The sequence below is a fragment of the Polypterus senegalus genome, chromosome 4 (assembly GCF_016835505.1).
Source record: "Polypterus senegalus isolate Bchr_013 chromosome 4, ASM1683550v1, whole genome shotgun sequence".
NCBI classification, from domain to species: Eukaryota; Metazoa; Chordata; class Cladistia; order Polypteriformes; family Polypteridae; genus Polypterus; species Polypterus senegalus.
Genome location: NC_053157.1, coordinates 151,564,960 through 151,582,134, shown reverse-complemented (window position 1 = coordinate 151,582,134; position 17,175 = coordinate 151,564,960). Strand labels below are relative to the sequence as shown.

The following is a 17,175-nucleotide window of genomic DNA, read 5'->3' as shown; positions in this document are numbered from 1 at the left end:
CTGCACACTATATTCAGGTGGAGCAGCCCTGGACACTGCAATACCTCCCCTTGGACGCTAGATGGCTGCCTCCCTGGGTTGGAGCAATGCCTCGGGTTCCCGCAGGGCATCCTGGGAATTGGAGTTGGGTGCAGCCATGTTGGGTCCTGCAGGCACCGCCAGGGGGCACTGTGTTTGGGACTCCTGAGCCCATATGGGCAACATATTCATCACACCCAGAAGTGCAGCGAGAACTCAGGGATCAAGCACCTGGAGCACTTCCGGGTGAACTATAAAAGGATCCAGCAACCACCACCCTGTGGCCAGAGTCGGGTGGAAGGAGGACAAAGCTTGGTGAGGAGGAGTGGTGGTAAAAGAAGAAGTGTGTTGTATGTCTTTGCTTGTGCTTTTTGGACTGTGTTAGGCTTGTGGGACACGGGGAAGCCGTGCCCCACGGCTGAAGAGAAAATAAAAAAGTCTTTCATTTTATACGTGCCTCTGTGTCAGTCTGTGCCGGGTCGAGCGCTATATAGCACCTTTATCACATTGGCGTAGTCGGAAGGAATCTGGCCATCTGTTTGGTCAGAAAACCTTTTAAAATTAATGTGGACATAACCCACAGGTAGCGACACACGTAAACTGCCAAACCCATTTCACCAGTCCATCATGGGGAAGAAGAAGACTAAGCCGACCGACAGTGCAGAGAAATGTCAGGTGCTCGACATCCCCTGCATCCAAGACGAGCAACGGAGCGACACCGCCTTACAGAAGAAAAATTTTCTGGGTGCTGATAACCAAGACAAGGTATGTGCCGAGGAAGGGATTGAAAACATCTTTAAAATAACCCACTTTGTCCCATGCTCATACCTCATAGACGGCGTACATCCGGAGGTTGTAGTTAAGACGGCAAATCATCCCGAAGATGGTTGAGTGCTCTCCAAGGGGAGTACAAACACAGAAGACTTCTGCATACGGTTGGCCAGCAATGGACACGTGACCATCCCCGAAGCATCACGGGATAGAGAAGGTCAACCGTGGCCCGTAGTCTGGAGTCAAGACACCCCGACGGACAGGGATTTCCCGAAAAGGGAGGGGAAGCATCATACTCCACAAAAGAAGGTTAGGAGGTTTGGGGAGTGGCCGATCAATCCGCCAAAAAAATGAGTCCGGCAGATCATGGTCGGCTTGAAGCTAGTCTCTGAAACTCCAATTCCCAAAAGGCAGTGCGAGGCCCAACTGCGCAGGCGCAGGAGACGCTTGTTGGCTCGCGACTGGAGGACGGGGATTTTGAAAGTCTGAGCTTGTCTGCAGCTGACTGGGAAAATAACTTTAATGTGCGGGAGTTGGAAAAAATAATCCAACCTGTAAAAAGCCTGTTTCAGGTCATCTCTGTGATAAAGAAAATCATCGATGAGTTGGGAGCAATGGCTGAGGCACCTATACGGTGGGTGGAAGAATATTTACGCCGCTTCGGAATGGGAGCTTTCCCAGATGACAGATTCTGCGGTGCAGGTGGGTTCATCCAATACCGTACATGAAATCAGGATGCAGATGACAAGGGCAGCATGACTGGCTAGTATCGGCTGCCAGGTAATCTCGAGTCCCACAGTTGAGATGGGGGTCACAACCGAGTGCCCGGTGGAAGAAGCGGGGCTGTCAGAGCAGCGGGATTGTGCTGACTTCCAGGTTGTCCCAAACCTTAAGACATTGGCGCTGGTCTCGCCCAAAAATAAAGGGATGCAGACAGTAAAGGATCTCTCTCTTACTCATAGGGAGACCCAAACTGTGAGCCAGCCCCAGAGAAAAAAGGATAACCCACAGGAAAAGCAGGGAGCTCTTAATGTAGAGCGTGTGTGGAGGGGACGCTCTCCGCGTGGGTGGGGAGATAGTCCGTCCCCAGCTGGACAAAGGGCAACGCAGATGTTACCAGCCTGCTTCCAGTCCTACAGGCCATTTCACTTAGGGAGGAGGCTGTGTTATAAATGCCATCGCCCAGGCCACTTATTGGTGAGAATGTCCAGGGAGAACCGGGGAGGGCACTACAAGAAAACAAAAGTGCAATGTCTCCCCGTTGTTCCCCTGCTCTTGTTTTTTCGGAAGAAGCCATGGTCTGGTCAGTACAGGTAGTCCCTCCAGAGAAAGGACTACCCTAGCGGGGCTGGCTGCTTCGCAATATGAAGCTTAGCTGGGGGAGGAGTACTGTGAGGGATGGCCGGCCTTTCAGTCTGGCCGGGACGTCCCTGAACTAAAAGAAGGAGAAAGAGCAGGTTTTCTAGGACACTGCCTATCCCGGGATGCTAGATAGCAGCTCCCCTGGATGGAAATGGAGTCCCTTTCTTCAGCCCTGTGGGGTGCCGTGGGTGCCGCCAGGGGGAGCTCACAAGGAACCGGGGGACTCCTACTGTTATTACGACCTGGAAGTACTTCAGAGGCACAAGGACGGAAGCCCACAGTACTTCCGGGCTACTTGAGGAGGATGATGTGGCGTTTGACCCGGAGAAGGAACACTTCCGGGTCATGAACTATTTAAAGGACTTTGGGAAACCCAGCAAGGAGAGCCGGAGTTGGGAGGTTGAGTGACGAAGCTGCTGGGAGTGAAGGATTGTTTATTTGTATTATTGACTTATTGATTTATTGTATTGATTATTGTTGGAGAATTGTGGAGAGTGCGGTGCTTTGTGCACTTTGTTTGAAGAAAAATATTAAAGAAATCTTCTTTGTGCTTTTACACGTGTGTCCTGGATGTCTGTCTGGTGGGTTTAACAGGGCAACAGCTCCTATAGCAGCCACACTTTCTTATTTCAACAACAACATTTATTTATATAGCACATTTTCATACAAAAAAATGTAGCTCAAAGTGCTTTACAAAATGAAGAATAGAAAAATAGAAGACATAATAAAAAATAAACATAAGTCAACATTAATTAACATAGAATAAGTAAGGTCCGATGGCCAGGGTGGACAGAAAAAACAAAAAAACTCCAGAGGCTGGAGAAAAAAAATAAAATCCGTAGGGATTCCAGACCAAGAGACTGCCCAGTCCCCTCTGGGCACAATAGTTTCAGAATTATGTATGTGGAAATATGATAGAAGAAGTGGATATTATTAGAAAGTCAGAACTATTTTTTTTTTTTTCTTAATTTCACCTTATACAATTTCTCATATTAGGAATTTGTTCGTTTTCGCATACCCCTTGGGGTCAGAGCACAGGGTCAGCCATTTTACGGTGCCCCTGGAGCAGTTGAAGGTTAAGGGCCTTGCTCAAAGGCCCAGCAGAGTAGGATCTCTTTTGGCAGTGACAGGGATTCGAACCGGCAACCTTTGGGATACCACTATAACATTAACCAGGACAAAGTGAAAGAGAAAATGAATAAAATATATTTTTGTTCTATTTTAAGATAAAGATCAGTTATACCAACATAATTCTGACATACAAAGAATTTAATATACCAGAACTTGCCCTTTGTTAATCATTTATTAGAAAAGAGATAGAGAGTACTCCTGTCAACATGACTGAAATCTGGTAATTATAACTGGGAAAAAACGGCTTAAGGTAAGCATGTCTCCTTTGAAAAATGTGTTATTTTTATGTAGCAACCATTAGCCAAGTTTTTCTTTGCCTTTACTCACAATTAAAACAAGTAGTAATAAAAAGATGAAATGGAAAAACTTTGATAATAATCTGATATTTTATAACTAGACTCAAACATACAGTAACATTTGCGTGACCATTAAGACATCTTTAAATGTGTGATAAAATCACATATTCAAAATTAAACTGCATATTTTGCCTTTTACATTTAGTAGTGTCACCTGGTGCTTTATTAGACAAAAAGGTGTAAAAAAACAAAGCCAGAATTAAATTTAAATTAAATTAGATTACATTTACACACCTACTTATGTTAGAGCTAGATATAATTTAAATGACAGAACATGAAAATATAAAATCTAATATTTTAACAGGATTTACAAAAAATGATAAACTCTTCTAATGGCCAGTATGGTAATATTTAGGGTTAACACATTGCTTACATATTGCTAATGTTTCCATTAATTGATAGTATACTGAGTAGAAAATATTTAGCTGAACTGATGCATGAAATTACATTTAGAGGTGTCAAAAGGTCATCTTGTATACATAAAACCCTGATCAATATAAAAGTAAAAATCAAATTTATTATTATGTTGCTTTATTATTATAGCCCACATTAAGATAATACTGAAGCACTTTAATGTTATTATTATTGTTAACACTGTCAAAACCCACATAATCCAACTCAGGGTCACCAGGGTCCAGACTATATCCTGGCAGCATGGGACTCAAGGCATGGACCTTCTTCTTCTTCTTATTATTATTATTATTATTCAAACACAAACCTATAGGTAAGGTTGGAACCATACATGCTATGGAGTTTTTGTATTATTATCTGCTACTGTACTTGCACTGAAACTGCATAAATATATACATTTTCATACTGCATGAAATGCTTTTGTTACTTTTTTTGCTGATTTGAAACTTGTATTATATTTTCAAATGTAAAAAAAATACATACAAGATTTTGACTGATTGCCTTGACATAGTGAAGATAGGCTAATTTTACATGTCCTTAGGTGTATGTTCTTAATACAAAACTAATCTGTCTAGACTACACTTCATCTTGCACTATATTTCAGTTTCTGTGGAACTAAAGAGATTGCCAAAAAAAAAATCTGTTCATGTTAGAAACCAATTGAAATGTATAAAACGCATCACGGATGCCCCTTTCCATCCTCCAAACATAGTTTACAGTTGAAAATTAAAAAAAATATTTTCTCTTAGTTGCTACAGTAAGTTAACCTCATTGCATGTGGCTTACATAAGATTTGTAATTCTACTGTAGTTTGTATGTCAATGTAATAACACTGAAGATTAACAAGCCGGTGTGTTCTGCAATGCCTTGCTGCCTTTTTCTTATTTGCCTGTGTGTCACAGTCAGTAGGTGCTACACACTAAAATGCAGCAACAAAAATGCTTCACATGCAGAGTTACTAATTAATTTGAACTTGACTTTTTAACTTTACTGTTGTTACGAAAAAGGCAAATAATTGAATACTGTTGTAACAGATTTCCAAACTTAAATTGGGCTCCTATATACTATACATTTTGATCACCTTCAAATGCAGTGGATGTTGAGGTTGTTAAGACCCATGTAAAGTGCTGTGTTACAGTGGTGACCTTTGGACAATCAATAGGAACTGATGCAATTTCAGCAACATGTAAGTTAACCCTTAACTTCCGAGGAGAGAATCTTTTCTTTTTTCTTTTCATGAGATCCTGTGACATTACTAATGTAATCCTTTATTTGCCTTATCCTCATTTAGGTCTTTGTTTAATATGTACTTGCTTGGGAATAGAGAACAAAGTATGGAGGTGTTGAATAATACAAAATTCTAGTCTCCACATTTATCTCAGCCCAGTTAACCCACATCTTAGGGGTTATGCATAGTAAACTCTGTGGCTGGCAATTAAGACAGAAATTTATTTGTACCAAGTTAGTGCTTCACCTTAGTGAATGTACCCAGCAGTGCAAACAAATCCAAAAATACAGAGGTCTTTGTGATCTGTTGGCCTTTTACAACATATCTTTGCAGCACAGAGACAAAGAAATTTAGGAAATGGTCTTAAGCAAGGCACCCATTTATTGCAGCACCCAGTTATAGAATACCCCCACCCACCCCTAATGACTTGACCAGTTTGGAATTGTCAATCAATATAATTAGCAAGTCTTTGGGAATGTAGGAAGAGCATTGGACTAGCCAAAGGAAAACCCACAAAAACTCCCCAAGGACAATGACCAGGCATGGGATTTGAACCCAGGATACTTAATCTGTGAAACTGCAGTATTGTGCCACCATGCCACCCAATTGCATAGTCTGCACCTGAACGTGTCTTGCTATGGACTGTTATGCTGCCTAAGTGTTGGTTGGTGTTGAGATTTACTAGCAGACTCTTAATAACCATGTAATAGAAAACACATGGGAGAATGACTGATACAGTATGTTTATTGTACTAGCAGTAATAGTGTAATTGTTATATATACAGAGTACATTTAAACTTACTTGCATTTCCAACCAAACGGCAATACATGCACCATTCAATCTCAGGCATCATTATAAATATGAATATATTAAAAGGCATAACTCTGCTTTAAACTGCATATAGCTCATATCTAATGTGAAATGACCTAAAACACAAATGATACTTTACAATAGATGGTACTATAGTTCATCTATTGGTAAGTTATTTTAAGATCTTAGCAATAATTATTCTTCGTGTCAAACAGCAGTAAATGGCTAATGGGGTACACTATAGCAAACCCTTAAAGTTTACACAGTTAGTCTTTGTAACAACTGTACTTAGTGAATCACTTAAAAGCCCATCTCTAATATCAGTCCAGATCCATATATATATATATATATATATATATATATATATATATATATATATATATACACTCACCTAAGGGATTATTAGGAACACCTCTTCAATTTCTCATTAATGCAATTATCTAATCAACCAATCACATGGCAGTTGCTTCAATGCATTTAGGGGTGTGGTCCTGGTCAAGACAATCTCCTGAACTCTAAACTGAATGTCAGAATGGGAAAGAAAGGTGATTTAAGCAATTTTGAGCGTGGCATGGTTGTTGGTGCCAGATGGGCCGGTCTGAGTATTTCACAATCTGCTCAGTTACTGGGATTTTCACACACAACCATTTCTAGGGTTTACAAAGAATGGTGTGAAAAGGGAAAAACATCCAGTATGCGGCAGTCCTGTGGGCAAAAATGCCTTGTTGATGCTAGAGGTCAGAGGAGAATGGGCCGACTGATTCAAGCTGATAGAAGAGCAACTTTGACTGAAATAACCACTCATTACAACCGAGGTATGCAGCAAAGCATTTGTGAAGCCACAACACGCACAACCTTGAGGCATGGGCTACAACAGCAGAAGACCCCACGGGTACCACTCATCTCCACTACAAATAGGAAAAAGAGGCTACAATTTACACGAGCTCACCAAAATTGGACAGTTGAAGACTGGAAAAATGTTGCCTGGTCTGATGAGTCTCGATTTCTGTTGAGACATTCAAATGGTAGAGTCAGAATTTGGCGTAAACAGAATGAGAACATGGATCCATCATGCCTTGTTACCACTGTGCAGGCTGGTGGTGGTGGTGTAATGGTGTGGGGGATGTTTTCTTGGCACACTTTAGGCCCCTTAGTGCCAATTGGGCATTGTTTAAATGCCCGGGCTACCTGAGCATTGTTTCTGACCATGTCCATCCCTTCATGACCACCATGTACCCATCCTCTGATGGCTACTTCCAGCAGGATAATGCACCATGTCACAAAGCTCGAATCATTTCAAATTGGTTTCTTGAACATGACAATGAGTTCACTGTACTAAAATGGCCTCCACAGTCACCAGATCTCAACCCAATAGAGCATCTTTGGGATGTGGTGGAACGGAAGCTTCGTGCCCTGGATGTGCATCCCACAAATCTCCATCAACTGCAAGATGCTATCCTATCAATATGGGCCAACATTTCTAAAGAATGCTTTCAGCACCTTGTTGAATCAATGCCACGTAGAATTAAGGCAGTTCTGAAGGCAAAAGGGGGTCAAACACCGTATTAGTATGGTGTTCCTAATAATCCTTCAGGTGAGTGTATATATATATATATATAATAGAACATCTGTCTGTCTGTTCCCTACATAATCCTACTAACTTTGACCAATCTGGACAAAATTTTACAGAGTCACTCTCAAGGACAATATGGACAAGATAGACTACTTCAGAACCCAAAATTTTGACACTGGGGATTGTTTGGAACCCAGAATTTTGACACGGAGCACTGGCTCAGAGCAAGTGAAACAACTGAACAGATTGAAGCCATTCTTGCAGACAAAATCACGAGAGACAATGCCATGAGCATCTTCTATCTACTGTAATATAAAAAGAAGTATCGTGCTTTTGTATGGGGTGTTGGGTAGGGCTTGATCGAGAGTGGAAGTGCAGCTCAATACAAAGGAGAATAAAAGGATTGTTATTTAACTTTGTTGGCTTTCATTTATAATTTAAGCACTTTAAACTGTCCACTCTGGAATAAGAGGACAAATCAAACATGACATTGTTCATGGTTACAAACCAGCAACAAGATACCGCAATCTTGGAACCCTAATGGACGCAAAAAAAGAACAAATTATTGACTCATGAGAGTAGATTGAGGGAAATGTAGTGTGGATGATGGATGGAGGTGATGTTGGTAGTTGGGAGAATACACCGATAAAGCCTGTTGCCACACCCACCACACAATGAACCGGAAAGAACCTCTAGAACAGGGGGACCCACTGTGACTGCAGGTTATTGTTCCAACCAGCTTCTCTATTTAATTAGACTCCTGGGCTAATTAAGTGAACTATTATTTGGGAACAATATAGAAATTAGAAAACTAGGTTTGGTAAAAAAAACCTATATGTATTAAAATATACTAAACAATTATATGGGAATATTGTTTTTTTTTTCTTTTTAACAATATTTTCATCTTGATGTTCATTCTGTTTTTCTGGGAGTTCTAATTGTTTAATTAATCCATTGTTTGCTAATTCTGTGAAGTGACTTGAGTATGGGAAAGGCGCTATATAAATAAAATTTATTATTATTATTATTATTAATATTATTATTATTAATTAGTGGGACTAATGCTAAAGTATTTGCAGCCTTTGATGATTCAGTTTCGTTTGCCTGGGTGTCTGCTCTGCTTGTTTTTAATTGTCCTTATTAAGATACAATGAATGGAGCAAACTGCACAGCGAAAGGGCAAAATATAATGAAATCAACAAAAGAGAGTTAAGCATTGAAATCAATAGCAAAAACTGAAATATTTCTAAATATCTTATAAATGTAAAAATCATGCTGCTATGTTTTTCTGTATAAATGTAGAATAAGAGAAGAGGAAAAAAATACCAGCTAATTAAATGAGATCAGTGCTATCAGTTGTGTTCAATGATTTATGAATCTGGCTGGAACAAAAACCTGAAGCCACAATGGATCCCCAGGACCGACTTTGAAAACCCCAGATCTAAAAATAACAACTGGGTCACCTTTCTTTAACCCTGCCCACAAATATATCCGCGCTAATGTAATATAAATATTGCCCTACTACTAAACATTGTCCATTTGTATCACAAAGGCACACCCTTAATGATTAAAACATTTTTTCTGTAATGCCATTACCATTTACCGTAGTTCATTTTCACGAATAATATTAAACGCGCTGTTCCGTGACCCTGAACTGGATTAGATAATACTAAGACTGCTATGTTTAAAGCAAAACAGTAATTCCAATTCTTGACATACCTATTAAAAACTTGACTGAAGTATGACGTTGACGTACAACTCATAGCTAACACTTGTACAGCCCGGAGCCTCCACCCTGATCTGGAGCTCTAAGTAGGTGGAGTTGACTCCAATGGGAGCCAATAGAGTTTATCTACAGACTTCCAGAGCTCCGCCCATTTACTCTGTAGTTAAGATTAGGACTGTGCAACTCCCACTGATTTTTACTCACGAGGAAGTCACCCGTGCTCACTGTTCAAGCTGGGAAGTGTGTGTACGAGCGGGAGCAAGTTGTCGTTTGTGTGTGTGTTTAATGGAACCTAAGGAACTGAAATTAGTATGCAGCTTTGAGATGAGCTTTAATCCTAGGACTGAATATAGTAAATCATTTGGGCGAAGCCATGTATTTGATTTAAATTCTAAATAACTGCCGCTGCAGCACCAGAGATCGCGGCGTACAACACGTGCACATGAACTTGTGCGGAGAAGCCAGCATTTTCTCAGTGTAAGTTTCAGGTAGGGCGACACGTCCATGTTCGCCGCATTCAGTGTAACAGAAGCTGTGTCTTCTTTCTTTTTCAACTGTTGCACCATGGCAGTGGAGTAATGAATAACTTGCCCTGAAATTACATCCGTTCGGATTGTTATCATTTCAGTGAATAGACGTTAGCATTGCCTTTAATTCGCATAAGAATTAGCCAGTAGCTGCCAACTAGACGGTTTAGGAGATTAATTTTAAGAGTTAAGAATGTGCTTACACATATAAGAGCTAATTTATTGCACGTGGAAGTGTGACTGTACTGTAATTTTCAATCTTTTTTTAAATGCACGCTTATGGACTTGGAACCTTTACCGTGGAGAATTTTTATAATTGAACGGAAATCTATGAAGATTATTTGTTTAGCTGGCGGCATGGCCAAATGGCTTATCTGCCTTCAAATCACATTGTTTCAAGCGCATTACTCACCTCTGACTCGCAGTGTGACTTCTAAAACCGCTTTACAATGGTGTCCACAATAAAAAGGCGTTGAATTAAATAAATACATGATTTCAAAGAAGTTGAGATAAGTAGCTAGATTATACTTTATATCTCCCCAAGAGGAAATTAAATTTTTTTACAGAAGTTATAATTTTGGTAGCTATTCTTTGAGGGGGTTATTTATAAAAGGTCAATATATTTTAGTTTACTTATTCAAACTAAGCCCAAAACCTAACCACTTTTGTAAATACAGAATATAAAATACAAATTTAATGGGAAGATAAAAAAATGCATTATTAAAAAAAATGTTTCCAAAGTGGTATCAATTTACACGTCTGTACTCCAAGAGTACAATTTTTGTTTGTGCACTTTGAGGAATCAATTAATACACTTTAGAATTATTACTACTCATTAAGCTGGTGATAATGAACTTTAGGCATAGTGACGGTGTGTTTAATATGGAGGTAGTGAACCTCAAACCATAAGGTTGTGGGTTGATTTTGTTATCTATGACTTAATATTTGTTACTCATGCTGCTCTGTTTTTAACTTCTGTTATTACTTTTCAGCAGTTTACTCCTTCCTAGAATCATTATAATTAGGAAAAAATAATATATCCCTAGAGAGTTGTTACATGTTAGTCAGGCATACAAGTAAGAATTTCAGTGTACTATTTACTTGCGACAGTAACATGATCTTAAATAATATGACCCTGGGAAAGTTACAGTAGTTAATCTGCCTGTTTTGCATTTGTAAAATATATAGGTTGACAACTGTAATAAACCCTGATTTTGAAAAGTGCTTTCCAAGATGAAATGGGACAATATAAATAAATTAACAATATCAACTTAATTGAGTGATACATCAATCTGGGCTGAGTTCTTATGCAGTCCATTACTTCACAGGCTACTTGATAGCTGATCTCAGGCCCAAATGATGACCTGCGAGAAAAAGGTAATCACAAATAATGGAATTTCTTAACAAAATGGAGGAATAACAGGAACAGAGAAAGGCACAATACACAGAAAGGTAAAACAACTAAACCCACACCTTCAGGTCTAAACTGCCCAAAAAGAAATGTTTTCTGCCCAGTTGTTGGCAGCAATCACATCATTACATGTGCTAGGTGATAGCAGCTACCTACTCAAATGCTGGCACCTTATGCCTTTCCCTGACCCCCAGAATGCAGAGGAGAAGCACTATAAAAGTGCACATAATCTGGCAGTCCCACAAAATAAAATTTAAAACTAGTTATCTGGTCAGTGGTGTTTATTTGCTTTTTGAAACATGTAAGATTAAAATAAATAAATATTGGTAAAATAACAACTGAAATATTTTCTGCTTTTTGATTTCCTATGAGATGGCTATGATGGGCCACTTGATACAGAGGTTTCAACACTGTGTTGAGCTTTCGAAGCACTGGAGCTCTTAGCACAGCTTCGAGGCTTGTTTCAAATGCGCCCGTCACGTGATTTTGAGGCACGCTAGCATGATGAAATCATTGGTATCTGTGCAATCAGCAGTCGATTTGGTAACTCACTCGTATGCTGAACTGCTTTGGCTCAAAGTGTAAAAGCAGTTGTCCCTATTACAGCGGTAAGGGGTGCTGATGCGAGTTCTAATCCTAATTGGGGCTTGCATATGTTAAAATAAGGACTTTGTGTAAAACAGTTATGTAGTACTTGTGTCTAACTTAACATATATTTTGGAGACATGATGAACGATTTACATGGGGCACCTTTTTCCTTGGTGTGGAACTGTGTCCACCAAGAATCTGTAACAAATTGATGAGCATATTTTGCGCAAGGTAGCACGTATTATAACAATCCAGAATCTATTCTACCCCATGTCGATCATATAAGAGAGGCTAAGAAACGCTTCACTAAAGCCGATGTGGTCATTACAACAGTATATGTGCAAGACACTCCTCATTAAACATTTTTACTATTCAGTGATTCCCAGATCTGTAGCTGATTTGTATTATTGATTTCCAAAAAGCAGTGTGAGTAAAAGCGTGTGCTGCATAACTAATCACGACTGTCTTTCAGCACCATCAACAGTGTCTTCTGTAATTTAAGAAAAGCCTCGGGATTCTGTGTTAATGAGACAAAAGAGTGTAAAGAAATCTTGCAAATTCATCCAGTTGTGGACATAAGGATCACTTAAATACTGATAAGAATGAACAGCTGGATAAGCACATCTGGAGCCAAACTTTCAAAAAAGCACCTGACTTTGTCAGCAACATCCTTTCCTTGTGAATGCATCTTATCAAAGGCTGAACTGGTGGGTAAATAAGTAATCTTCCGAAGTGTAGCACAACAGAGTAAATCATTAATTTAAATAGAATCATTGAAAGACTAAGCTTTTGTTGTTTCTGTATTTTTAAACCATCTTCCAGTTACACAATCCCCCGCAGTCACTGATACATTTAACGTTCCCTGATCCTTAACCTGTCTTGTTACCAAAAGCATCAGCATTCGGTTTCGTTCAAGGCTTTACTGTCCTTCCTTTCATAGACATAAAATAAGACACACATTTCCTCTATATACATATCCAATAATAATAATAAACTGGCAGGAACGAGAAAAAGCACAAAATGGGAATATTCATGACAAGAGCCTAGGCATCAGGGTGAGGATGTGCCTTGTCACCCATTACGTGAGGTCGTCTGCCACCCCTCAGTTGCACTGGCACACGTAACACTGGGGCAAATGCAATGGAGAATACCGACAATGTACACCTTCAGAAGTGGAATAAATCGACTGTATAAGTAGAACATTTCAGATAAACGATGAATTTTGTGAATCATAAACAATGCAACATTATTATATGTGTTGTTACTTTTTTATTTATTCTCACCATACATTATATATCTACATGGGAAATGAACATGAGTAATATGTTTATAATCATTCTCATTAAAATACACTTGTCAAAATATATTAATGAGCAAATTGAGACACATTGGCCTTTAGGAAATATAAAATAGCATGTGCGTTATCATTTAGGACAGAATCCATTGTTAACGTGACGCACTCTACTGACACGATGTCACGAAAAAAAAACAGCACAGTCCATGCAAACTCGTATCCTCCTTGATTTTTGCCCTTATGATTAATTGTCAATATCAAATCAATAAAGTAATTTTAAGATGACAAATTTGTTATAGTCAGTTCAATTTACGCTCCTTTTAAAAAGTTTGCTTATATCTATACTAATAAAAGGCAAAGCCCTCACTGACTGACTGACTGACTGACTGACTCACTCACTCACTCACTCACTCACTCACTCACTCACTCACTCATCACTAATTCTCCAACTTCCCGTTTAGGTAGAAGGCTGAAATTTGGCAGGCTTATTCTTTACAGCTTACTTACAAAAGTTAAGCACGTTTTATTTCGAAATTCTACGCGTAACGGTCATAACGGTCGACAACGTCCGCCATGTTGAACTTTCTTATTTATGGCCCCATCTTCACAAAATTTGGTAGGCAGCTTCCCTGCGCTAACTGAAACCGATGTACGTACTTATTTTGATGGTATGACGCCACTGTCGGCCCCATATTGAACTTTCCAACGTCACTAATTTTCCAATTTCCCGTGTAGGTAGAAGGCTGACCCCATCTTCACGAAATTTGGTAGGTGGCTTCCCTGCGCTAACCAAAACCGATGCGTACTTATTGGGTGGTATGCCCCCACTGTCGGCCGCCATATTGAATATTCCAAACATCACTAATTCTCCAACTTCCCGTGTAGGTAGAAGGCTGACATTTCGCAGGCTCATTCCTTACAGCTTACTTACAAAAGTTAAGCAGGTTTCATTTCGAAATTCTACGCATAACGGTCATAACGGTCAACAACGTCTGCCATGTTGAACTTTCTTATTCATGGCCCCATCTACATACTTATTTCGGTGGTATGACGCCACTGTCAGCCGCCATATTGAACTTTCCAACGTCACTAATTCTCCAACTTCCCGTGTAGGTAGAAGGGTGAAATTTGGAAGGCTCATTCCTTACGGCTTACTTACAAAAGTTAAGCAGGTTTCATTTCGAAATTCTACGCATAACGGTCAACAACATCAACCATGTTGAACTTTCTTATTTATGGCCTCATCTTCGTGAAATTTGGTAGGCGGCTTCCCTGCGCTAACCGAAACCAATGTACGTACTTATTTCTGTGGTATGACGCCACTGTCAGCCACCATATTGAACTTTCCAACGTCACTAATTCTCCAAATTCCTGTGTAGGTAGAAGGCTGAAATTTGGTACTTATTTCGGTGGTATGATGCCACTGTCGGCCGCCATATGGAACTTTACAACAGTCTTTGTTACTTATGGGCACATCTTCAAGAAATTTGGTACGCGGGTTCCCAACGCTAACTGAATCCTACTTACGTACATATATATATCCATAGCCTGCAGCTCAGTCACCGTGTGAGGCGGCGTTGGGTCCCCCATCCCAACGCCTCCCACGTTGTTGGCTGCCTGCCTATATAAGGCCGTCCGTCGCTCCAGTCTCTTCATTCCCTTACTTGCTTCGCCAAGAGATTCATGTCTCCCTGCTGATAACTACAGCCTTTTTATTTAATCTTATGGTTCTGCATGTGAGTTGTTGGCTGCCGCTGAATTGTTCGGTTGTCGAAAGTGTACCGAAATGGCCAAATATTTTACACCTTTGGATAGCCGCCAATGCCTCTTAAACATCTTAGATTCACAGGTGACGATTTCAGTAGTGGACACTTTGATGTTTATGAATGTTTAAACTCTCAAAAGCTGGATGTGAAGTTATCGATGAAACTGGTTGTATACTTACGACGCTTGACAGATGCTGAATGTCACTTCAACACAAGTCCTACAAATACTGTCGTAATTGAAACAAACCATGAAACTCAAACCGATTATGACAGCAGCAATCCAAGCTGTGAGATTTGAAACAAAATTACTGTTCACATGGCCATCTGTACGTTGCATGCTTAAGAGTAAGCTTGGTCATATTACAACCGGAGGGCCGAACTCACAATGTGGTATACAAAGAGATCCTTAACAAATAATTATGGGTATATTTTCTCTCAGTTTAAAAAGGTTTAATTTTCTTCTTAATAAAACTTTTAAGGCAGTACTTCACAGCTGCGAAGCGCTGGGTATTTTGCTATATATATATATATAGATATAGATATAATGTGTGTGTGTGTATGTATATATATATTTATACAGTATATGTATATAGATAGATATATATATATATAGATGTGTGTGTATGTGTATATATATATATATATAGATATATAGATATACAGATAGATAGATAGATAGATATATATACTGTATATATAATGTGTGTGTATGTATGTATGTGTGTATATATATATATATGACAGCAACAATCATAACAGTGACAACAATTACATTGACAGTCATGTTACGTTATTTTCAAAATGTTTCCTTTAATTTTTCATTACTTCTTTAACACACTACTTCTCCGCTGCGAAGCGCGGGTATTTTGCTAGTTATATATATAGATTATTAATTTTGATGAGTCTTTAATTTGGATCAAACTCGGTCTAGCACTATGCTCAGAATTTGAATAGCAACCACCTTAGTCAGTTGAGCTACTGACGGCGTCGTTTCTTCGTAGCAAACTTGTTACTTTTGTGTTCCACAAAATATTGTAAAATATTAATAAATAAAATATCTCAATACTTGATTGAATAATAACATCTGTGATTTAAGGATTTTACCCTTTCTGTTCTAAAATGTGCTTACCTATATCATGGCAAAGTACAGGGATAAACCTTTATTTTCCATCTACTCCGTTTTAATTAAGTCAGAACAAAGAAAACATTTAAGGCTTTTAAATGTGATATCAAGAAAAGATGAAGGTTAATTATAATACTAATAACAGGAGCGATTATAATGATACAGTGCAAAAGTAAATATTCATGGAAGGAGCCGGGGATCCAAGAGTGAGGCATCATATTTTGTTTAACTCTTGCTATTGTATAGTACATTCTGCCTATTGGCGTTATATATATATTTATATTTTTTAGACATCAAACACTAAAAAATGCTGAGAACCCTTCTCTTCGTTGCCAGTTGGTAGCAACAAAAAAGTACAAGCAATAAGAGTTTTAACAGACGTCATTGAAGTGGATCATGAGTTTGTGTAATGTTAATGAAAATGGTCAGGAGGTGTCACTAGAGAGATGAGTGTCAAATGTTTTGAAGCTTTATGATTTCCGACACAATTGCTTCAAACGTTTTGATGCTTTGTGAGGCTTCACTCCGCCCATCACTAGGCTACAGCAATACAGGTTTGACAACTAAATCTGTCCTTGAGGCACACTAGGTGTTCCATGTATTTATTTAATTCCACCAATAGCACACCTGATTCAAGTTATTTGGTCAATTCAAATGAGAATTAAGCAAGCTATTGGTGCAATTTAATAAATAAATGGTTGTATTAGACACTAACCACAAACACTAGGGTGACTTTAGGTGGAGTCTGGAAATGGCTAAGCTAACTCATTTTGGCTGACAAATAATTTTGTATTAACAAAACTACTACCAGTGAACAGCAGCACACAAATTGGATGTGAGACTTTGATGTATATTAATACTGCTCATTCAAATTTGCAGCTAATTATGAATGAAAAATAAAATTTGCAACCAGCACTTGGAATTAGATTATTTAGACAACTTAATTTGTATTACACTGTTAAAAATCATATTACCAACAATATAATAATCAACTGTAAATATATAAAGAAACACAGTTATGGCAAATTGATAGCAGTGTCTTTTTCCGTAACAAATTAATTGTAAAATTCTGAAGGTGTT

At 38.9% G+C, this 17,175-nt stretch overlaps 1 protein-coding gene across 3 annotated transcripts in view; it reads left to right on the top strand.

Annotated features, from left to right (window-relative positions):
• Window positions 1–5,176: 5,176 nt before the first annotated feature.
• The window catches only part of slc2a9l2 (solute carrier family 2 member 9, like 2), a 185,525-nt gene continuing 173,526 nt past the window's right edge, over window positions 5,177–17,175 (top strand). The window contains exon 1 of one of the 3 annotated variants that reach the window (XM_039751487.1): window positions 5,177–5,235. In XM_039751487.1, coding sequence (XP_039607421.1) covers window positions 5,218–5,235 — 18 coding nt within the window. In that variant the 5' untranslated portion in view covers window positions 5,177–5,217. Of the gene's footprint in view, window positions 5,236–9,626; window positions 9,864–17,175 lie in introns of those variants that run through there. The other 2 variants (XM_039751489.1, XM_039751488.1) reach the window with 2 other exon arrangements.